This window comes from Mesitornis unicolor, unplaced genomic scaffold, assembly GCF_000695765.1.
Source record: "Mesitornis unicolor isolate BGI_N332 unplaced genomic scaffold, ASM69576v1 scaffold48303, whole genome shotgun sequence".
In the NCBI taxonomy this organism is placed as follows: Eukaryota; Metazoa; Chordata; class Aves; order Mesitornithiformes; family Mesitornithidae; genus Mesitornis; species Mesitornis unicolor.
In genome coordinates this window covers 50943-67699 of record NW_010174911.1, presented here as the reverse complement: position 1 = coordinate 67699, position 16757 = coordinate 50943, and the positions used below count along the sequence as shown (strand labels likewise).

At 37.1% G+C, this 16757-nt stretch overlaps 1 protein-coding gene across 2 annotated transcripts; it reads left to right on the top strand.

The window, feature by feature from the left end:
* Window positions 1–1283: 1283 nt before the first annotated feature.
* LOC104538112 (septin-7-like) lies at window positions 1284–12632 on the top strand. 2 transcript variants are annotated; one of them, XM_010181192.1, is made up of 6 exons: window positions 1286–1339; window positions 2231–2356; window positions 6401–6421; window positions 9077–9212; window positions 10905–11044; window positions 11607–12630. In XM_010181192.1, the coding sequence occupies exons 1-6, from the start codon at window positions 1329–1331 to the stop codon at window positions 11644–11646; spliced, it is 474 nt and encodes a 157-aa protein (XP_010179494.1). In that variant the 5' UTR covers window positions 1286–1328; the 3' UTR covers window positions 11647–12630. The 2 variants fall into 2 exon arrangements, with proteins under 2 accessions (XP_010179496.1, XP_010179494.1); XM_010181194.1 differs by lacking the exon at window positions 6401–6421 and having other exon boundaries at window positions 1284–1339; window positions 11607–12632.
* The last annotated feature ends 4125 nt before the right edge of the window (window positions 12633–16757 follow it).

Genomic DNA, 16757 nt, shown 5'->3' with positions numbered 1-16757 from the left:
GTCAGCCACTCCTCTCAGCTTGGTGTCATCAACAAACTGAAGATAACTGCATGTTCTTCTTGCAACTATTGCTTGTGCTTTAATGCCATTCACTTATTTCAAATGGCACATGAAAAATAAAGCTTGCACTATGCTGTATAGTGAAACAGTCGCTATTAAACTGTTTCTCCATGGTCATTTGAGTTTTTTTCCTTGTAATCTGCATGTATTGAATAAAGAGATTTTTTTTTTCCTCTTTCTGCCTTCCAAGGGCAATGGACTATAAAGTTGATGCAGTGTAAAATAGACAAAAAACCCACCAAGCCAACAAGCAGAGTATGGACCAGTACTTTAAAGAGAAATGCTGTAGCACTTTGAAGTGTGTGTCTGGCAGGAAATGAGGTTTGGCAGAAAGTAAAAACCAGCTGCACCAGAGAGGGTCAAGCTTTGTTTTAAGGCTCTCGCATTAGCGTATGAATATGTACAAAATGGTGCTGCTTTTCTGTGTTTTAAAACAAACTCCATAAATGTGTTCACACTCATGTAATTGGACAACTTCTGGAAGGGGTGAACAAGCCTAACTGAAAGGAACATCTTTAAGTGGTTTTGAGTCTGTCAGCTAAGGGCAGAATACTCAGAGATGATGCTTTTTGGGGATTATGACTGCATGCACTGAGTGGAACTTACCAATTTGTGTAAAACCACAGAATAAAATAATGCGGAATGCAGATACAAGAGGAACACATGAAGAGACTTCATGTGCTTCATTTTTTGTAGGATTCACTGAACTTACTTGGATGAAATTCTTCCTTCTTCCTTCCTTCCATGAAAATGTCCATCTCTACTTCAGGGGCACATTGAACCTGAACCCTCCTCATGCCTTTCTTTTGTGTGCACCAAGAGCTTTGTGTGTTGCCTTCTCTGTTCACCAGAGTGTTTTGGGGTGTGCATTTTTCTTCAGTGTCAATTCAGTACCTTAGCAAAGAAATGCCACTCAGCATCAGCCTCTTCTACAGTAATGGGATGATAGGTGTGACTGGAATAGGTGGCATCTGATTACAACTGCCACCCCTCTCTTTTGGTCTGTAGGCAGGTGCATCAAATTAAATATACAGCCTTCCTTTGCTTAGTTAATAAACTAAATCCACATTAAAATTAAAATGAAAAAATATTGTTTGAATAAGGAGAGGGTGGAAGTAATCTGTGGTTGGAATGAACATAGGAGATGGGTGACACCTAAAAGCCTTATGTCTATGTAAGACATGTATTTTCATTGGCATCTCAACAAAAATTTACCTCTTTCGGTAGTTGAAAATGGTGAACACTGTGACTTCACAATTCTGAGGAACATGTTGATAAGGTAAGTAACTCACAGGTAACATTAAGTTTTCTAGTATGTCTGAGATTAGAAGGTCAAATATTGGAGAAAGAAAGGATTTGAGCTAGTGAGTTCATATTAATCCCCATATTTTTAATTGTAAACAGTATTTTACACTTTTTGATATCTTGTTTAACCACATATTTAGCAAGCGGTGGTGGTGATGAGGATTTTTTTTAATTGTGCTGTTTACTTTCTGATTACTTGTTCTTAAAAACTCTGATAAACCATAGGAACCTGAGTTGTTTGTTAGTGTTGATGTATACTTAGTTGTAGGCATTTTAAAAAACCTTTCAGTTGTCTAAAGCAAGACTGCCTGCACTTTGTTGTGTTAGGCGCTGAGTCCTATACCCACAGCAGTTCAGTAGGTGACATCTGCTGTAACAGCTGTTAATTTGTTTGTTAATCTTTGCTTTTCTCCAAGCTGATGATGGAAAATTAAAGGAAGCTAATGTTTGTATCTTAGTCTTGAGCTTTACCTTTACCTTTTGCAGGCATAAAAGGTAGAAACTAGGAAGTTTTGGCTTGTTTCTTGCCTGACATGCTTTGTCACACCCACTGCAATAGCAATACGCAGTTTTCTTATCTGTTCTCCAAATACTTGCAAGTTTTTCCACAGGAGTCAAATTTTCCAAAGATTGGTCCTGTAAGTTAATGTTTGGAATATTGCAAACTCAGGATAGTTCAGTGCAAAATAATCTGGTATTTCTGTGACTTTGCTGTCTTGATAGCTCTGATTTAAATGGAAGAATGACAAAATTGTGAGGAATGGGACATTAATGGAGGGATATAATTTAATTAAGACAATTTGCAAAATGAACATGGACCGTTTTGTGTTTCTGCACTAAGCTGATAATTTACACCTGTTGACAGAACTCATATGCAGGACCTGAAGGATGTCACCAACAATGTACATTATGAGAATTACAGAAGCAGAAAACTGGCAGCTGTTACATACAACGGTGTTGACAACAACAAAAATAAAGGACAGCTAACAAAGTAAGTTCTTAAGGTTGTATTGAACTTTAATATTTTTGCTTTGTGTTTTTTTTTGTTTGGTTGATTTTGTGTATGTGTGGTGGGATTTTTTGGGGTGGAGAGTGGTTTTGTTTGTGTTTATCTTCCAGTCAGTTGCCTATTCACTGTGTTGTGGCCTGAACACTGTATACTTCTGGTTTACTTAAGATCTGTTGTTTGGTGGGGTTTTTTAAATTTCACTAAGACTTACACTAGTTTATCTGAACATTTGAAATAACTAGGTTTTAGTCAGATTCAGTTCTGAAAAGAATCCTTACATTTACTATTTCAGTATTAGTTTTATTTCACAGGTACTTACTGCAAAGTTGTTGTGCACTAATTCTCTTTTGGTGTATACACTACTTTTGGAATTATTGGCTCTTTTTGTGTGAATGCTCGATGTGCAGTGTCAGGGATGTTTTTGAGAAGAATGGGTTAATGTTTGTTTAGAAACTTTGTAAATTCAGATGCCGTACTGTCATCTTTGAAATGCTGCCCTGGCTACTTCTAGGGCTGCTTATCATGGCAGGGAAATTATTGCAACATCTTCATCTTTTGTGAGAGGAGAGTTGCAATGCAGGGGATTCGGGTTTTGTTGCTGTTTTGTTTTGTCTAAACCCTAGTAGTATTCTGTTCAGCTAATGATAGCCCAAATTATAGCTGTTCCTTCTGAAAAAACATCCCTGACATTAGATGGAAATACCTGCTGTTCCCATATGTATGACAGTAAAGCCTTTGTTCACTAAAGTCTATTCTACACTACCTTAAAGCTTTGAAAGTGCCTGTGAGGGAATGATTGTAAGTGGACGTGATTTAGTTTCATCTCGTGTGAGCCTACACGAGGCTTCCCTCCTCAGCACTGACAAAAGGTATATTATTATATGTCAGTTATATCAAATTTTCAAAAGTGTACTTCAATTTAGGTAAGGTTTGTAGTGAGGTCAAGTCTTAAAAAAGAAGTCTTCAAATAAGTGTATCCCTAACACAGTGGTTACTTCTCACTGTCATGTTCCTTGCTATCACGTTACCCCTGACTCGCATCTCAAGGCTTCTGAATGCATATACTGAGTACATTAGAAATATTTCGCAGCCTACACTTGTCCTCATAGCACTGCAGTGTTGTTGGTAGGGAGGGGAGGGGTATTGAGAGCTAAAATTACTAAGTGGCGTAGTCAGTGTGGAAAAATTGGAGCGGGAGGCATGTAAGGTAGCTTGTGCATTTGAGAACAAAACAGTGCAGGTGGGCACATTGGAGAAGGAAATGGGCTTGAGCACAAGAACTTGAGCCAACTTCCTCTTTGCTGAGGTGATGGTGTGTTAATAGTAGCACAGAATAGAAAATTCTGCATTTCCTCCAGGACTCTGCTAGTACTATACTTCTTACTGTACTATTATTTGCTATTACTGTACTGAAAAGTGAAACTTTTTTAGTGCAGTTTTGGCTATCAGATGAAGTTTTTGTTTTGTTTGGGATTTTTTTTGGTGCTTAATACTATTTTTTTATCCCTTTCCAAATCTGAATGTGTTTTCCTTAGATTAAAAAAACCCCTTCATTTTAGTGATAATGCTTTTACCGTTTTTTGGTTTGTACCTGCTTAGGTTTCTGTTAGTCTGCACTTACAGGCTTAGTCCCTTACCTAATTCAAGTAAGGATTTGCTATTCTGCATTCTTTTTAAAAATAATAATGCAGTGATTTTTAATTTTTTTTTTTTCTATTCCCATATTGCAAACATCACAGACCTTCTACCAGAAGGTTTCAAAGCTGTTCTTGTGTTACTCATTCCACCTCTTCACTGTAAGTTGCAGATAGCATTGCTGAGATTTCCTTTTTAGCTAGAAATGATCCTAAGAGGGACTAGAATTACTCTGCTCTCTCAAGCATGCTTATTTTTGTGTCTTCTGCCATCTTTGGTCGCTCTGCTGTCCCACCTGAATATTTCTAGGTAAATGTACCTTTAGGAACAGTTTTTTTCCATGAGAAATCCATTGCTTAGAACACTGCAGTACTGCAGCTCAGAAGTGAATAAATACAAACTGGTGCTTTTAGCTGTTTGAGTTTTCTTTTATTGAAGAAAAGTAGTAAGTTATCACAGTTTGTTTGATTCAGCCATCTGAAAGATGCCAAAATCTATTGCAAACTTTGAAGAAGTATTTTGAACCTTTTCTTAGAGGTCATTCCTCCAAACATAGGGCAACAAGTAAATAAATAAAATTCTTGGATGCGTATGCTGGTTGTTAAGTGTCTGATACTGTTCTTGTCTTGGTACCTTATCCATATGTTGAGTTGCAGCATTTTTTTAAGCTTTCACATGCTTTTTTGGCTTCAATGCATTTTCATACTTTTGATTCCAGCATAGTTGAAGCACCATAGAAGGAATTTTCATAATAACCATGTGTCTTACTGGAGATTAGTTGAAAGAGGGAAGAACAGATATTAACTGTTCATCTGTGCATCTCCTTAGGAGTTTTATGCTTGCCTGCTTGCCTTTTGAAAGAAGTGTTTGTGGTCTCAAAAATGGAGCAATATTTGACTTGTTCTCTGGTAATCTGATGCTTTCACGGGAGGCAGATCCTGTATCTCTGTATGAGAATGGAGACGTGCTCTGATGCTATCTGGTGGTGTTAGGAGCGTGTTGTTACACACATATGCCACCTCTGGCTCTGGAAACTCGTACACTGCTCTTCTTTTGTAGCCTGGGTATGCGTAAGAGGAGATGTACACTCAGTGGTTCTAGCACTTTTCCAAAAGTATCTCCTGCTGGCAGCTGTTGGAGACTGGATTGACCTTTTGTACCTTTAGAACAGCTGTATTTTTATCATCTTGGCAGATCTTTGTTTTACATGCAGCTGTTAACATCTTTAAACAAAATGCAAATGTGAAAACAAGCAGAAGTATGTGCTACAAGTTTTAATAACACCGTGCAAATGAATTGAAACAGTCTCTTCTGTCCAGTTGATAATTTTCTCTGATTTGTCTCCTTTGATTTGGTGAAACTGTAGTTGACTGTTCCACAAGTAACTCACTGACCTAAGAGCAATCCAAATCGTGTATTTTCCAGGATTATGAAGCTGCTTTGTATTTTAGGTTTGGTGTCTGATTTCTTCAAATCTTCAACATAATCCCAGCTATTAAATAGTAAAATAATATGTCAAGGATAATTTTCACATACATGGTTAACTTGTCTCTTCAGTCTATGTGGTAATTGTAATTTCACGTGTGTGCTACGTGACATGTGGGAAAATGGACATTTGCTCTGAAATTTAATTTTTGAGAATTTTTTTCAGTTTGCTGTATGAAACTGATGCCTTCAGTGAGTTTAAAAGTAAAACCTGATTTTATTGAAAGGCGTATTGTACACTGTAAAGATGAGCCTTTTACTGATCTTGTTCAATAATCTGTCACAAAGGTAACAGAATACACAATGTGTAGAGGTCCTTCTAACTGCTTACCTTAGACTACTTCTAACTCCTTTTGCCTATATTCTTAGCGAATTCTGTGAAACAGTTGTAATGTTATGAAGTCCATATTTCTCTATGGTGAGACTCAGCTGCCGGTGAGACCTCTGCTGGCCATTGACCTCAAGTGCTCTTTTTGTAGCACAGGGACATTCCTTGTAATACTATGCCCTTTACTAGGTGACAATTTTTAACTGAACACAGATAAGCCTCCATATGGCATTACTTTCCAAAAACATGTTTAGAATAAGTGGTTGTTCATGTCACTAAAATATTTAAAATCGCTTTAAAAGCATGTGTTTTCTAGGGAAACAATTCCTGAAAGTATCTGCACATGAAACCTGCATTACTATTTACATGGTGTAGTGATTTACTAACTGAATTTGAAATAAATTTAACAAGATTTAATGAAGTCTTTCCTTTTACTGTGAAAAATTTGCTTTTAGGGGAGCACATAATTAGCTTTAGGAATCTATTAATAATGAATTTACTTTTTTAATTACTGCTTTTTTGTTTTGTGGTTTTATTTAAGCATGCTAAGCTAAGCCTCTGTATTTTTTGTTTTTTAGATTTGACACAGTTGAAGGCATGTAAGTGGTCATTTAAATTTTTCGAAAAACCTTAAAGACAAATTTTATAAACACAAGAAAGGATTTTGCTGTTTAATGTTTCAAATTTAAGTTTCCTGTTATCCCATTCTTGGCATTGTTTCCCTCCCCCCCCTTCCCCCAGCAGTTTTGTTTTTTGTTTTGTTCTAAAGCTGTGCTAATGCAAACTAAGAATTTATAAATACTTTCAGTGACAAATATCTCTGTAAAAACTCATCCTCTTTAGAAGCTGTTTGGCTCAGCCTCCAGACAAATTTGGCCAAATTTGAACGATGAGTAGAAGTGCATATATTATTAAATTCCCCCAGTTTCTATCCATAGCTCCATCATTTTTATAGAGATGATATAAAGAATTAGTGGAATTTGCATCCTCATCTGTAAATTTACAACTCTCCATTGGATTGGGAAATTATTACTCTAATCTTTTCTGACTGTGGTTTTATCTTATTACTGGCTCGCAGAGGTTCCACTTTCTAGAATAATTTGTAATTTTTGCAGATTAACTTGGAGGTCTGTTTTAACATACATCCTGTTAAATAAGTGAAAAGTTTTACATCTTTTAGTGGTTTTATTTTTTTTTTCTTCAGCTGTTTTTTTTATTTAAGTCCATTGTATGGTTTTATCCTGAAATACAGGATTATGTGCTTTTACTCACCTAACAAAGCCAGTTGTGACATATGTTGTAAAGCTCTCAGATGTAAATACTTGCTTGGTAGTTTATCAAATTTTCTGTGCAGGCTGATTTTTACCACTTTCTCAAATACAGCTCGCATGACATCCCCATTAGATTATCAGGTTGTCAATAGCAGAGCAGTTCTGTTCCTGTTAAGTCTCTAGAAACTGCAGCAATGATTCCTCAATATTCAGACCTACTTCCTAGGTTAATTTTTGAAGAGCAGATACATTTGAGAACTTTACGTTTCTAAAGGGTAACAAGAAAATAGTTTTATTTTGACAGCTGGTTAGCTTCCACAAGTACTGCTACTCACTTCTTTCATTTTCCTCTTATTTTTGTGTATTATTGTACTTTACCTGTGTTTAACCATTTTTTATTCCTTACAAAAGCTGCTAGCAGTTGGCCTTTTGAAGGGCTGAAGTAAACGTTAGACTGAGGATCAGTTTCTGTTCCATATATTATACAGCATTTTATTCACCAATCCAAGCTTTGCAACTATTAGTTCAGATTCACTTTAATTTTTTTTTTAAATGCCATTTACTTTCTCCTCACACCCCACCAATTGTCACTTCTAAAATACTAATATTTGAGGATAAGGTTCATACAGCCTTGAGTTCATATGGCATTGATTACATTCACTGTGTGGTTAGTTGGTGAAAATGGGCAAGCAGGAAGGATAAAATGAGCAATTAAATGTCAAACCAGTTCTTAACTATGTTTGATAGATAACGTCTTTCCTTTAAAAAGGAGTGGCAAATTCTGAGTCAAAATCAACGTTGCTAATTGTGTTTCAGTTATCACTGAAAATTAGTCACTTCTCCTTTTAGAATGCTCTTTCTTCATGATCAGAATCAGAACAGGGGGGTTTTGTTGTTTGATGTTTTTTTAAGAAATCAAAATTTAATTTTTACAGGGCTTAGGTGTGCCACCTCTATTTTACAATTTGCTGGTCTGAGTGACTTTTGCCTACATTATAGTAGATCTCCTCTGCTAGTTGATTTTAACAGTTTAAGATATATTCAGTTCTTAATTTTTATCAACACAATAGTTAAAACTTTGTCATTCCTCTTAATCTGACTATACTCAAAACTGAAACAAGAGGCCAGTGATTTGCTTTGATTGCTCTTTGTTGAACAGCAGAAAAGTCTTATGAGACTGCATGTAGCAATCATCACTAGGTCAAAATAATTCTTTTTTAATTGGATATGTAATGTGAAGCTTGCTATTTATGACCTGTATTACCATAACGGGATAGCAAGCTCACATAGCTTTAAAAACTGAGTAGAGTCCAGGAAAATAGTTACCGAAAAGTGTATAGGAAAACTAAAAATAATGTACATGATTTTTATACGTTAAGTTTAGCTTTCTATAGGAAAGTCTTCCAACTAACACTGCCTTGAACTACAGATGTTCAGTTGTCTGAACTTTTTTTGCAAAGTTGCTATCTGTTCTAAAGCATGACCACAGCATTCAACATAGTTGTAATGTTTACTTTCTCTTGGGCTCACTTTGAACAGTGAAGACTGAGAGGAAATGGGACTTTTATCTGCAGCACTCTTCAGATTTTTGCTATGTCCGTTCATTTTTATATATATTTGAGTGGGAAGGAAAAAGACACCTGAAGATCACTTCGAAAATGCTAATTATTTTGGTTGTAACTTTAATTTCCTGTCTTCTCATGACCAGGTTCTACTAAAGGTAGCAAGTCAAGAGTTTCTCTTAATCTAAATGTAATGTTAATCAGTTGTAGTGGAGGAAAAGATTTTGTATGAAATGTCTTTTTGAGGAAAGCTTAAGAGTTAATATAATATACAGATTGAATTTAAGCTAGCAGTGCGCATGGTGATGTTATTTATCTTAATGCTTCAGCATTTTTGTCTTGGTTTTTTACAGAAGCCCTAATGTAACTGACAGGGAAAAACGTTCTTATTGGCTAACTACTTCTTCTGGATTTATGGCAGGAGCCCGCTGGCACAGATGGAGGAGGAGAGGAGGGAGCATGTAGCCAAAATGAAAAAGATGGAAATGGAGATGGAACAGGTGTTTGACATGAAAGTCAAAGAAAAAGTTCAGAAACTGAAGGACTCTGAAGCTGAGGTAATTGAAATGTCTTAAACCCCACTATGCTTGAGACTGAACAAGTGTAGAGAGAACTGCTTTTGCCAAGACATTGCAACAACCTCTGTCTAGGAACTGATTCCACAGTCAGATTTTATGTTTAAAGACAACCCAGCTGTTCTTTCTCAGCTTGTTGTCTTTGCAGAAACAGTATAAATCCAAACATAAAATAGAATTGAAATGTTCATGGGCATTCTCATTTTATTTTCAGTCACAGTATGTTAAAATAATCTTTAAATTTCTTACTCTTTTTCTCCGTCCTCTTTGGAATATTTTATGCCTGTTTTCTTCCATGTGCTTTAAAAAGTTCTTGAGACTTTTATGGTTTACATAAGCTAATGTAGTAATGATAGTTTGTTTTGCATATTAAAAAAAAGATTTCAGGAATTTGATACTGTGTCTATAAGAAGTCCTCTCTATGTGAATTACTAGGCTACGAACGAGTCAGGGATATGTTGTTGTCAGTGTTTTGGTGTTGTTTGAGCACACATAAATTTTATGGATACTTAACACTGTTACCAAATTCTGTCATCTCTGTGTGAAGTCCTCACAGTGAAACTTTTTATGGGCTTCAAGCAGCTCTTGAAGTGATCTTTTTGAGAGACTATTATGAAATTACATTTAAGTAGAAAATTAAGTTTTGGGAAGGCAAATTCTCACAAGAAGCTTAATAGAGAAGTTCAAAACTGTTGGAAGTTCCTAAAGAAAGTTTGGCTCCAAATTTGAGGGGAAGTGAGGAAACCTGGAAGGGTGGTTGAAATGCTTGGCAGCCTCAGCACTGTAAGGAGCCAAGGCATACTGGATCAGGGGAAAAGACACATCCATCTAATTTTTTTTTTCTGAGAAACAAATGAAGATATACATGCCAAGATACTCCAGTCAGTCTAACTGCAGAAAAGTAGGCAGTAGACGGTGCTGAGTATGAAGCATTTAAAAACCCTGTAAAAGAAAATATGTTTTGAAGGGTTTGTGTAAGACAGGGACTTGCAAGAAAGTAAGAAAAAGAGGGATTTTTCTTTCTCAATTCAAAAACATGTTACACCACACAAAAGCAATAACTTTTATCTGACACTGTCTCTGCTCTCACATACGACACATTTGATTGTCAGTCTGTCCCATCACCTTGCAGGAGAGACTTCTTATACTGTTCTGACAGTGTAGACAGTTTCCTTCAATAATACTAACAAGAATTCATTTAATTAGTGAATAAAGTAATCCACTTAATAATCTTTTTTTCCCAAATAGATCCTTAATATAGTTAATACTGTAGGGTTAAATCAATGTTTGGGTATTTTTCCGACACAAAGTCAAAAATGCTGCTATTTATGCATTAGCGACAGTCAAATGCTCTGCAATTTGCTTCTTAAAATTTGTGTCAAATACCAATATATTCTTGAATTTCCTTTTGTTTGCCACATGTAGCTGCTTACAACTCCTGTTTGTAACTCAGGCAGCATTTGGAGTCTTTTCTGTTAACTTTAAGAATAAGGCTATGGGATTAATAGCCTTTTTGTTTCTGTTACTGAGGTTTTGGTCTAAAAGTAACCTTCTCTGAAGAGAAATTACAATACAGTATTTCCTTGTGTTAATACAGTTGATGTTTATTGCTACAGCTCCAAAATTTGTTGTGTTTTGTGCGCTTACTGACTCTGTTCATAACTTTTCCTATAGCTGCAGCGACGCCATGAGCAAATGAAAAAGAATTTGGAGGCACAACACAAAGAATTGGAGGAAAAGCGTCGCCAGTTTGAGGATGAGAAAGCAAACTGGGAAGCTCAACAACGTATTTTGGAACAACAGAATTCTTCCAGGTAAATTGGAGTCTTGTCCTGCAGTTCACAGTGAATATTCTGTAGCTTTCTGCTAAAAGGCAATTTCTGTGGTCATAATGGTCAGTGGTGGTAGACCACTAAGGAAGCATCACTTAAAATAGCGAAGAAAAATCTTGAACTGCTTTTAGTTAAAAGTGAGCAAATATCAGAAATACAGGGAAGATTATTAGCTTCTAAAGCAGATTTTCATCTGCAAACACATCATATCCATGCATAACTAGATCTATCTAAAAAAATTGTTTGTATTTGAAAGCTAGATTGCATCAGACTTCTGAGGGATGAAGAGTTAAAGCTTTCAGAATCAAAGTGTTTAATTCTCCTAGTCCTTGGAAGGGGAAGTCTGATGATAAATGTGTTGCCTGACTTCATGTAGTAGAAGTACTCATACAAACTTATTTCATACATTGTATTATTATATTACAACCAGTAAAGCTTTATAATATGCATGTTTTAAAAGGTATACATTAGTGATATATTACTTTTTTTAAATCAGAGTATGTATGTATTGTTTAACAAACTTTTTTTTTCAATATCATTTTAGAACCTTGGAAAAGAATAAGAAGAAAGGGAAGATATTTTAAATGCATCATTTTGACCACCAGTTATGTATTAGTTGCCAATATGCCAGCCTGGACATCAGTGTTTGTTGGATCCGTTTGACCAATTTTGCACCAGTTGTATCCATAGTAATGGATTTAACAGCATGACAAATTTTTGTTAATTTTGATGGAGAATGAGATGCCTTGAATTGTCTAGGGTGTTGTGTACTTGGAAAAATAACAGCTCTAAGTACCTTTTTTTTTCCCTCGTTTTTTTAAACAGATGTCACTTTAATGCAGAAGAAAACATTTTACTGTTGTACAATCATGTTCTGGTGGTTTGACGGTTTACAGGATATTAAAAAATGCAAGGACTCTAGACGGTTTTTAGCAAGGATAAATTGCCATAATATGATGCAAACGATGCTTCTCTATTATTGTAATACAAGAATTCCATTCAGTGCAGCATATACAATAATGTAATTTAGTCTAACACAGTTGACCCTATTTTTGACACTTCCATTGTTTAAAAGTACACATGGAAAAACAAAAGTTGTAGGCTTACAGTGCACCTAAGCTTTTTATAACAACCCTTTTATGTTTTGGATTCTTTAAATATATGCTATTCTCATTTAGTAACTTCTTTAGCCAGAAGGATCTCATTACTGCTTCATTTTTTGTAATGACATTTAATTTAGATATTTTTCCATATATTGGCCCTCCTAAATAGAGTATAGCTTCTTTCATATGGTAGGAACCAGTGAGTAAAACTTTCCTTTAACTCCCTTTTTACATTTTATGGTAAGTAGCAGGAAAACACATTTATAGGTCATTTCTAGGCAAAATTGTGGAGTTAACTACCAACCTGTTTCTACCTGTGTGCAGTCTTTCTTTATTTTACTAGAAATGGGAATATGGCCTCGAGAAAAACATCACCATTTCGCATTTAGCTGTATTCATATACTGCATTTCTGTATTTTTGTTTGTATTGTAAAAAGTCACATAATAAACAATGTTGTGATGTAACACCCTGCTGTGTCAGAAATTTTAAAAGAGTTGAAACAGCCAGGTACTTCTCTGGGAAATGTTTTAACTTTCTCTCTTCCATCCAAACCAGATTGACCTGTGTCTTTGATTTTTCAAAGGAAATAGTTTAAGGAGTAGCAAATGCCTGTGCATTGAGGAATGGGTAGAAAATGCCGTTTCAGTGGCTGTGCTCTGAATTGGCAAAACAAGGATATCCAGGAGAGGGCACCAGTTGTCCACACAGCTCCGCTGTGTCCCAGAGCTCTGGTTTCAGCAGTCACGCACAGCTAGCGTGTTCTCTTTTGCCTTCTGCAAACTTTTATGCATATCCAGTGAGGCTGCTGTGTAACAACACATTTGCAACCTCTTTGGGTACTTCTGTCAATATGGGATTTTTTTCTTCTGTCTCTTTTTTTTTGTTTAATTTGTGTCAGTTCTGATAAATGTAGTAGCCAAGAAGTTGATATTTAAGATACAGTTGTTAAAAAATTGATGGGGAATTTTTATGTCTATCTGTGCCTGTGAAACAGTGAACAATGTTTCATTTTCTGCAGATGTCCCTTGCATTATCCCTGTCATCACTGTTTATGTTCATTTTTATTTTACCTGTGTTATGCTTATCAGAAATACTTTTTATTCAGAAAGAGCTTCCTGAAGAAATGAGAACACTTTCAGTAGTCTATATACAGGCCTTGCTATAACTAATTTCAAGTATACCATTTATCTTGTGGCTATAGCTTTTCCTTTCAGGTAAACAGAACTGCAAAATCTCATATTTTAATATATCACAGAGGATGTATGCTGCCTGTGTATTTCTCTTCCACTCCTTCAGCTTTCAGTTTAATTCAATAAATTGAATAATGTAAAGAACAGACAACATATACTGTCTAGGACAGAAGCTGCAAACGCTGAATTGCTTTTAGGACTCCTCAGAACTCGGGATATACTGTCTGTAGATAGGCTAGTGCTTTAGTGTTCCAAATTGCTCTGAAGCAGGGATTTCATTTATCAGGAAACTTGTTTTAATCATGCTTGTCATCTTTCTCCCCATTTCTGTTCTCTGTCCTCCCACACACATACTCGGGATAATCAGAAATTACTATAAGCTCTTGTTAGATAATTTTTGTATGAGGGCACATAGATACTCTGTAACATAGCTTTTGTATTTGAAAATTTAGAGCACACACAAACCAAGTATTCAGAGTTTTCTTCTGAAAAAAGAAAAGTCTTCCTTTTAGGAAGACTTTTGTCACCTCTTGTTTCGTCTGTACTTTGGCTTTTTATGGGAAGTTTGGGCTGCACCAGGTACAAGGTTGCCAGAAATTAGAATTTGTTTTCAGAGACTCTGTATTCCGGTTGTGGGATGTTTCTTTTAGTTTAAAAAAAAAAACTGAGAATAGGAGATGTGAGCCTGTGCAGCTTGCAGTGTAGTAGCTGTGTAGCCCATTAAGAGTCTATAAGGTAAAGAGGTGCTATGATACAGCCTAGGATTTTTTTCTCCCACTGAATAAATAATAATTTAAATATGTTATTTCCATAAAGTCAAAACTCATTTTACTTGCTAATAAATAGGTACTTAAATTTTCCTGCACTTTTGTCACAACTCAAAGAATGTGCAGCAGAGGTTTTGTGGTATGTACATGGTCCAAAACCTGTTGCCTTCCAGTCGCTGGACAGCACTAGACTTGTATGTTGTCTCTCTTATGATGTGCTGTGGAATATGACCTGCTCTCCTGAGGCACAAAATAAAAGGTATTCAAGATGCTGTACATCCTCTGCATGTTTCTGTAACAGTATCTGTTAGGATAATCTCGTTTAGTCTTCAGGCGGTGATGAGGCTGGAAATTTTGCCGCTGTTTTAGAATGAAGATCTCAGTTCAGCTTAGAGCATGTTCTGTTAAAGGGGCAGTGAGCAAGGGAAAATAATCCTGGTCCTGTCATGCATGCCACTGCTGAACATGCAACCATGCTACCCATACACCTGTATGGGGGTGCGGGTATATTTACTTTTATATGGAGATAAATATGAACCCATAAACCCGTATCTGGTTGCTTATCTGGTTGACAGCAGTTCAGGTTCAGCATCTGAAGTATCTGGATGCTAATATTGCTGCTTTCAGCATGAAATACAATGTGCCAAGTTTGGAGTGGTGGTGTGATTCTTTCAGTTTTCACTGACTTTCTGATCTGGTAGTCAGTGACGAGCTGATGCCCTTTATGACTCTTCAAAAGGCCATGTGTTGGGCCTCTTGAGTTCAGGTGACCTTGTATCACCAGAGCATTCCTTATGGTCAGGCTGCTCAAGCAGTACCACAGCCATTCCTCAGTTTGGCACTCCAGGGAGTGAGGCAATCCACATTTCCACTTCATAATTTCCAAAGTAAGCATAAAAAAGAGATCATTAATTGTTAAGAGTACTGGGTTTGTCTTCATTGACAAAATTATTTAAATATTTAAATACAACTGTCTTGAAATATTCATGCTTTTAAATGTTTCAATACAAATAAATTAATTTTGAAATCACGAATTGGGCAGGGTTACCAGTTCATGCTTTGGAAATAAGCAGAAAGTGTAGCTGAACCTGTGGAGCAAAGAAGTACAGGAAGGTTCATCTTCCTAGTTTGTGTAGTGTTCTCAAGCTTCATTTGTCTTTGGGTAGCAAGGACAGGCCGTGTGAGGTGCCCGAGGTAAGGATATGCTTTTCTCTGAGGGCTGGTTGCCAAGGTTGCTTTTGCACACTGTTCTTGGGTTTCCTGCCAGCTTAACTTCAATGTTGACAAGCCTTTCTTAAAGCACTTTACATTTCTCCACTGCCAACATCTCTGTTTCATGTCCTTATGCTGTTTAAGGCTCAGCAAAGGTAATTACTCCCTTCTCCACAACCCATGCCTCCTCCATCCTGTGGTCTGGTGAGTATCCTGCCAGGTGGCTGGTGGGTTTGGTGGCCAGCCATTGCCATCACTTGCCCCCGACACCAGGATCTGCTGTGTCGCTCCTCCTGAAATGAGCTGCCCATACCAAGCTCTTCAGCCATGGAGCACTGCTGAAGCTTTGCTCTCTGATGTGATTTTGCCCACCACTGCCTTCCTGTTTCCACATGGTTACTTTTCCCAGGAACTACTCAGCTGTTGCTCTTGGCAGCTTCCTTTGCTTCTGACTTGTTGCAAATGTTCATCTTTAGAAATGTGCACTGTAGCCTGGTAAGAATGGCAGAGGTCTTCTTCAGAGGGTGTGAATGGGATTCCTTCCCCAAACCAGGATCTTAACCGCCTGCCGATGCTGGCACAGAGCTCTGTTCCTATTGTCTGGATCTGTTGATACAAGTTACTGGCTGTCTTGTGCTTCCTCCCTCTGTCTGTAGCCAAGTGAGCAAAAGGTCTTTCCCTTCCTACGGTCACCAGGATGTACAGCTGTGGGATCAGGGAGCTTGATCTGTTCATCAGGTAGCAACAGCTACCCAAGGAAACAGGAGGGCAGCTGCTGCTATGAGTGGGGGACCCAGCAGCTGCACTGTGGGACCTGCAATGCCAGGCAGTGCTGCTGTGGAGGCTGCAGGTGCAAATAATCCCTGTGTGCTGCACCCTGTTCCCCTCTAATGAGCGTTTAAAAGTAGATGGCCAAGGGAACAGATTCTGGAACAATTTCATGAGAAGAAACTGCTGACCAACACAGGAGAACAAGGAGGACTCTTTATCTGATCTCCTCATGATTGTGAACGCAGCTCTGGTTCTCTTTCTGTGATAAATTACTTCTGCGCTGTTATCTGGAGAGGTCTCCGAGGCAGCCAAGATGCTTGCTTTGTGCAGCCAGAGCGATTTTTTTTTTAATGAAAGTGATCATCTTTCAGCTTGCCCTGGGACAGCTGGACCACATAAGTCAAGATAAAACTTGTGGTTCTGCTTTATTAGAAAAATATTCTTCCTCTGGCTTTTCTGTTTCACCCCCAGTCTGCAATCAGTAATCTTCATGAGAGCCAATGAAACAAAATGAAAAAAGCAGCCATGCTGCAGTGACTAAGGCAGATTTTTGTAGGTTATAAAGATTGCTGTAGGGCAAGAGGAATCCCTTTTCTGCTCTCAAGAGTTTCTCATTTAGATACCTTGAAAATAATCAATTTTTCTCCTTTG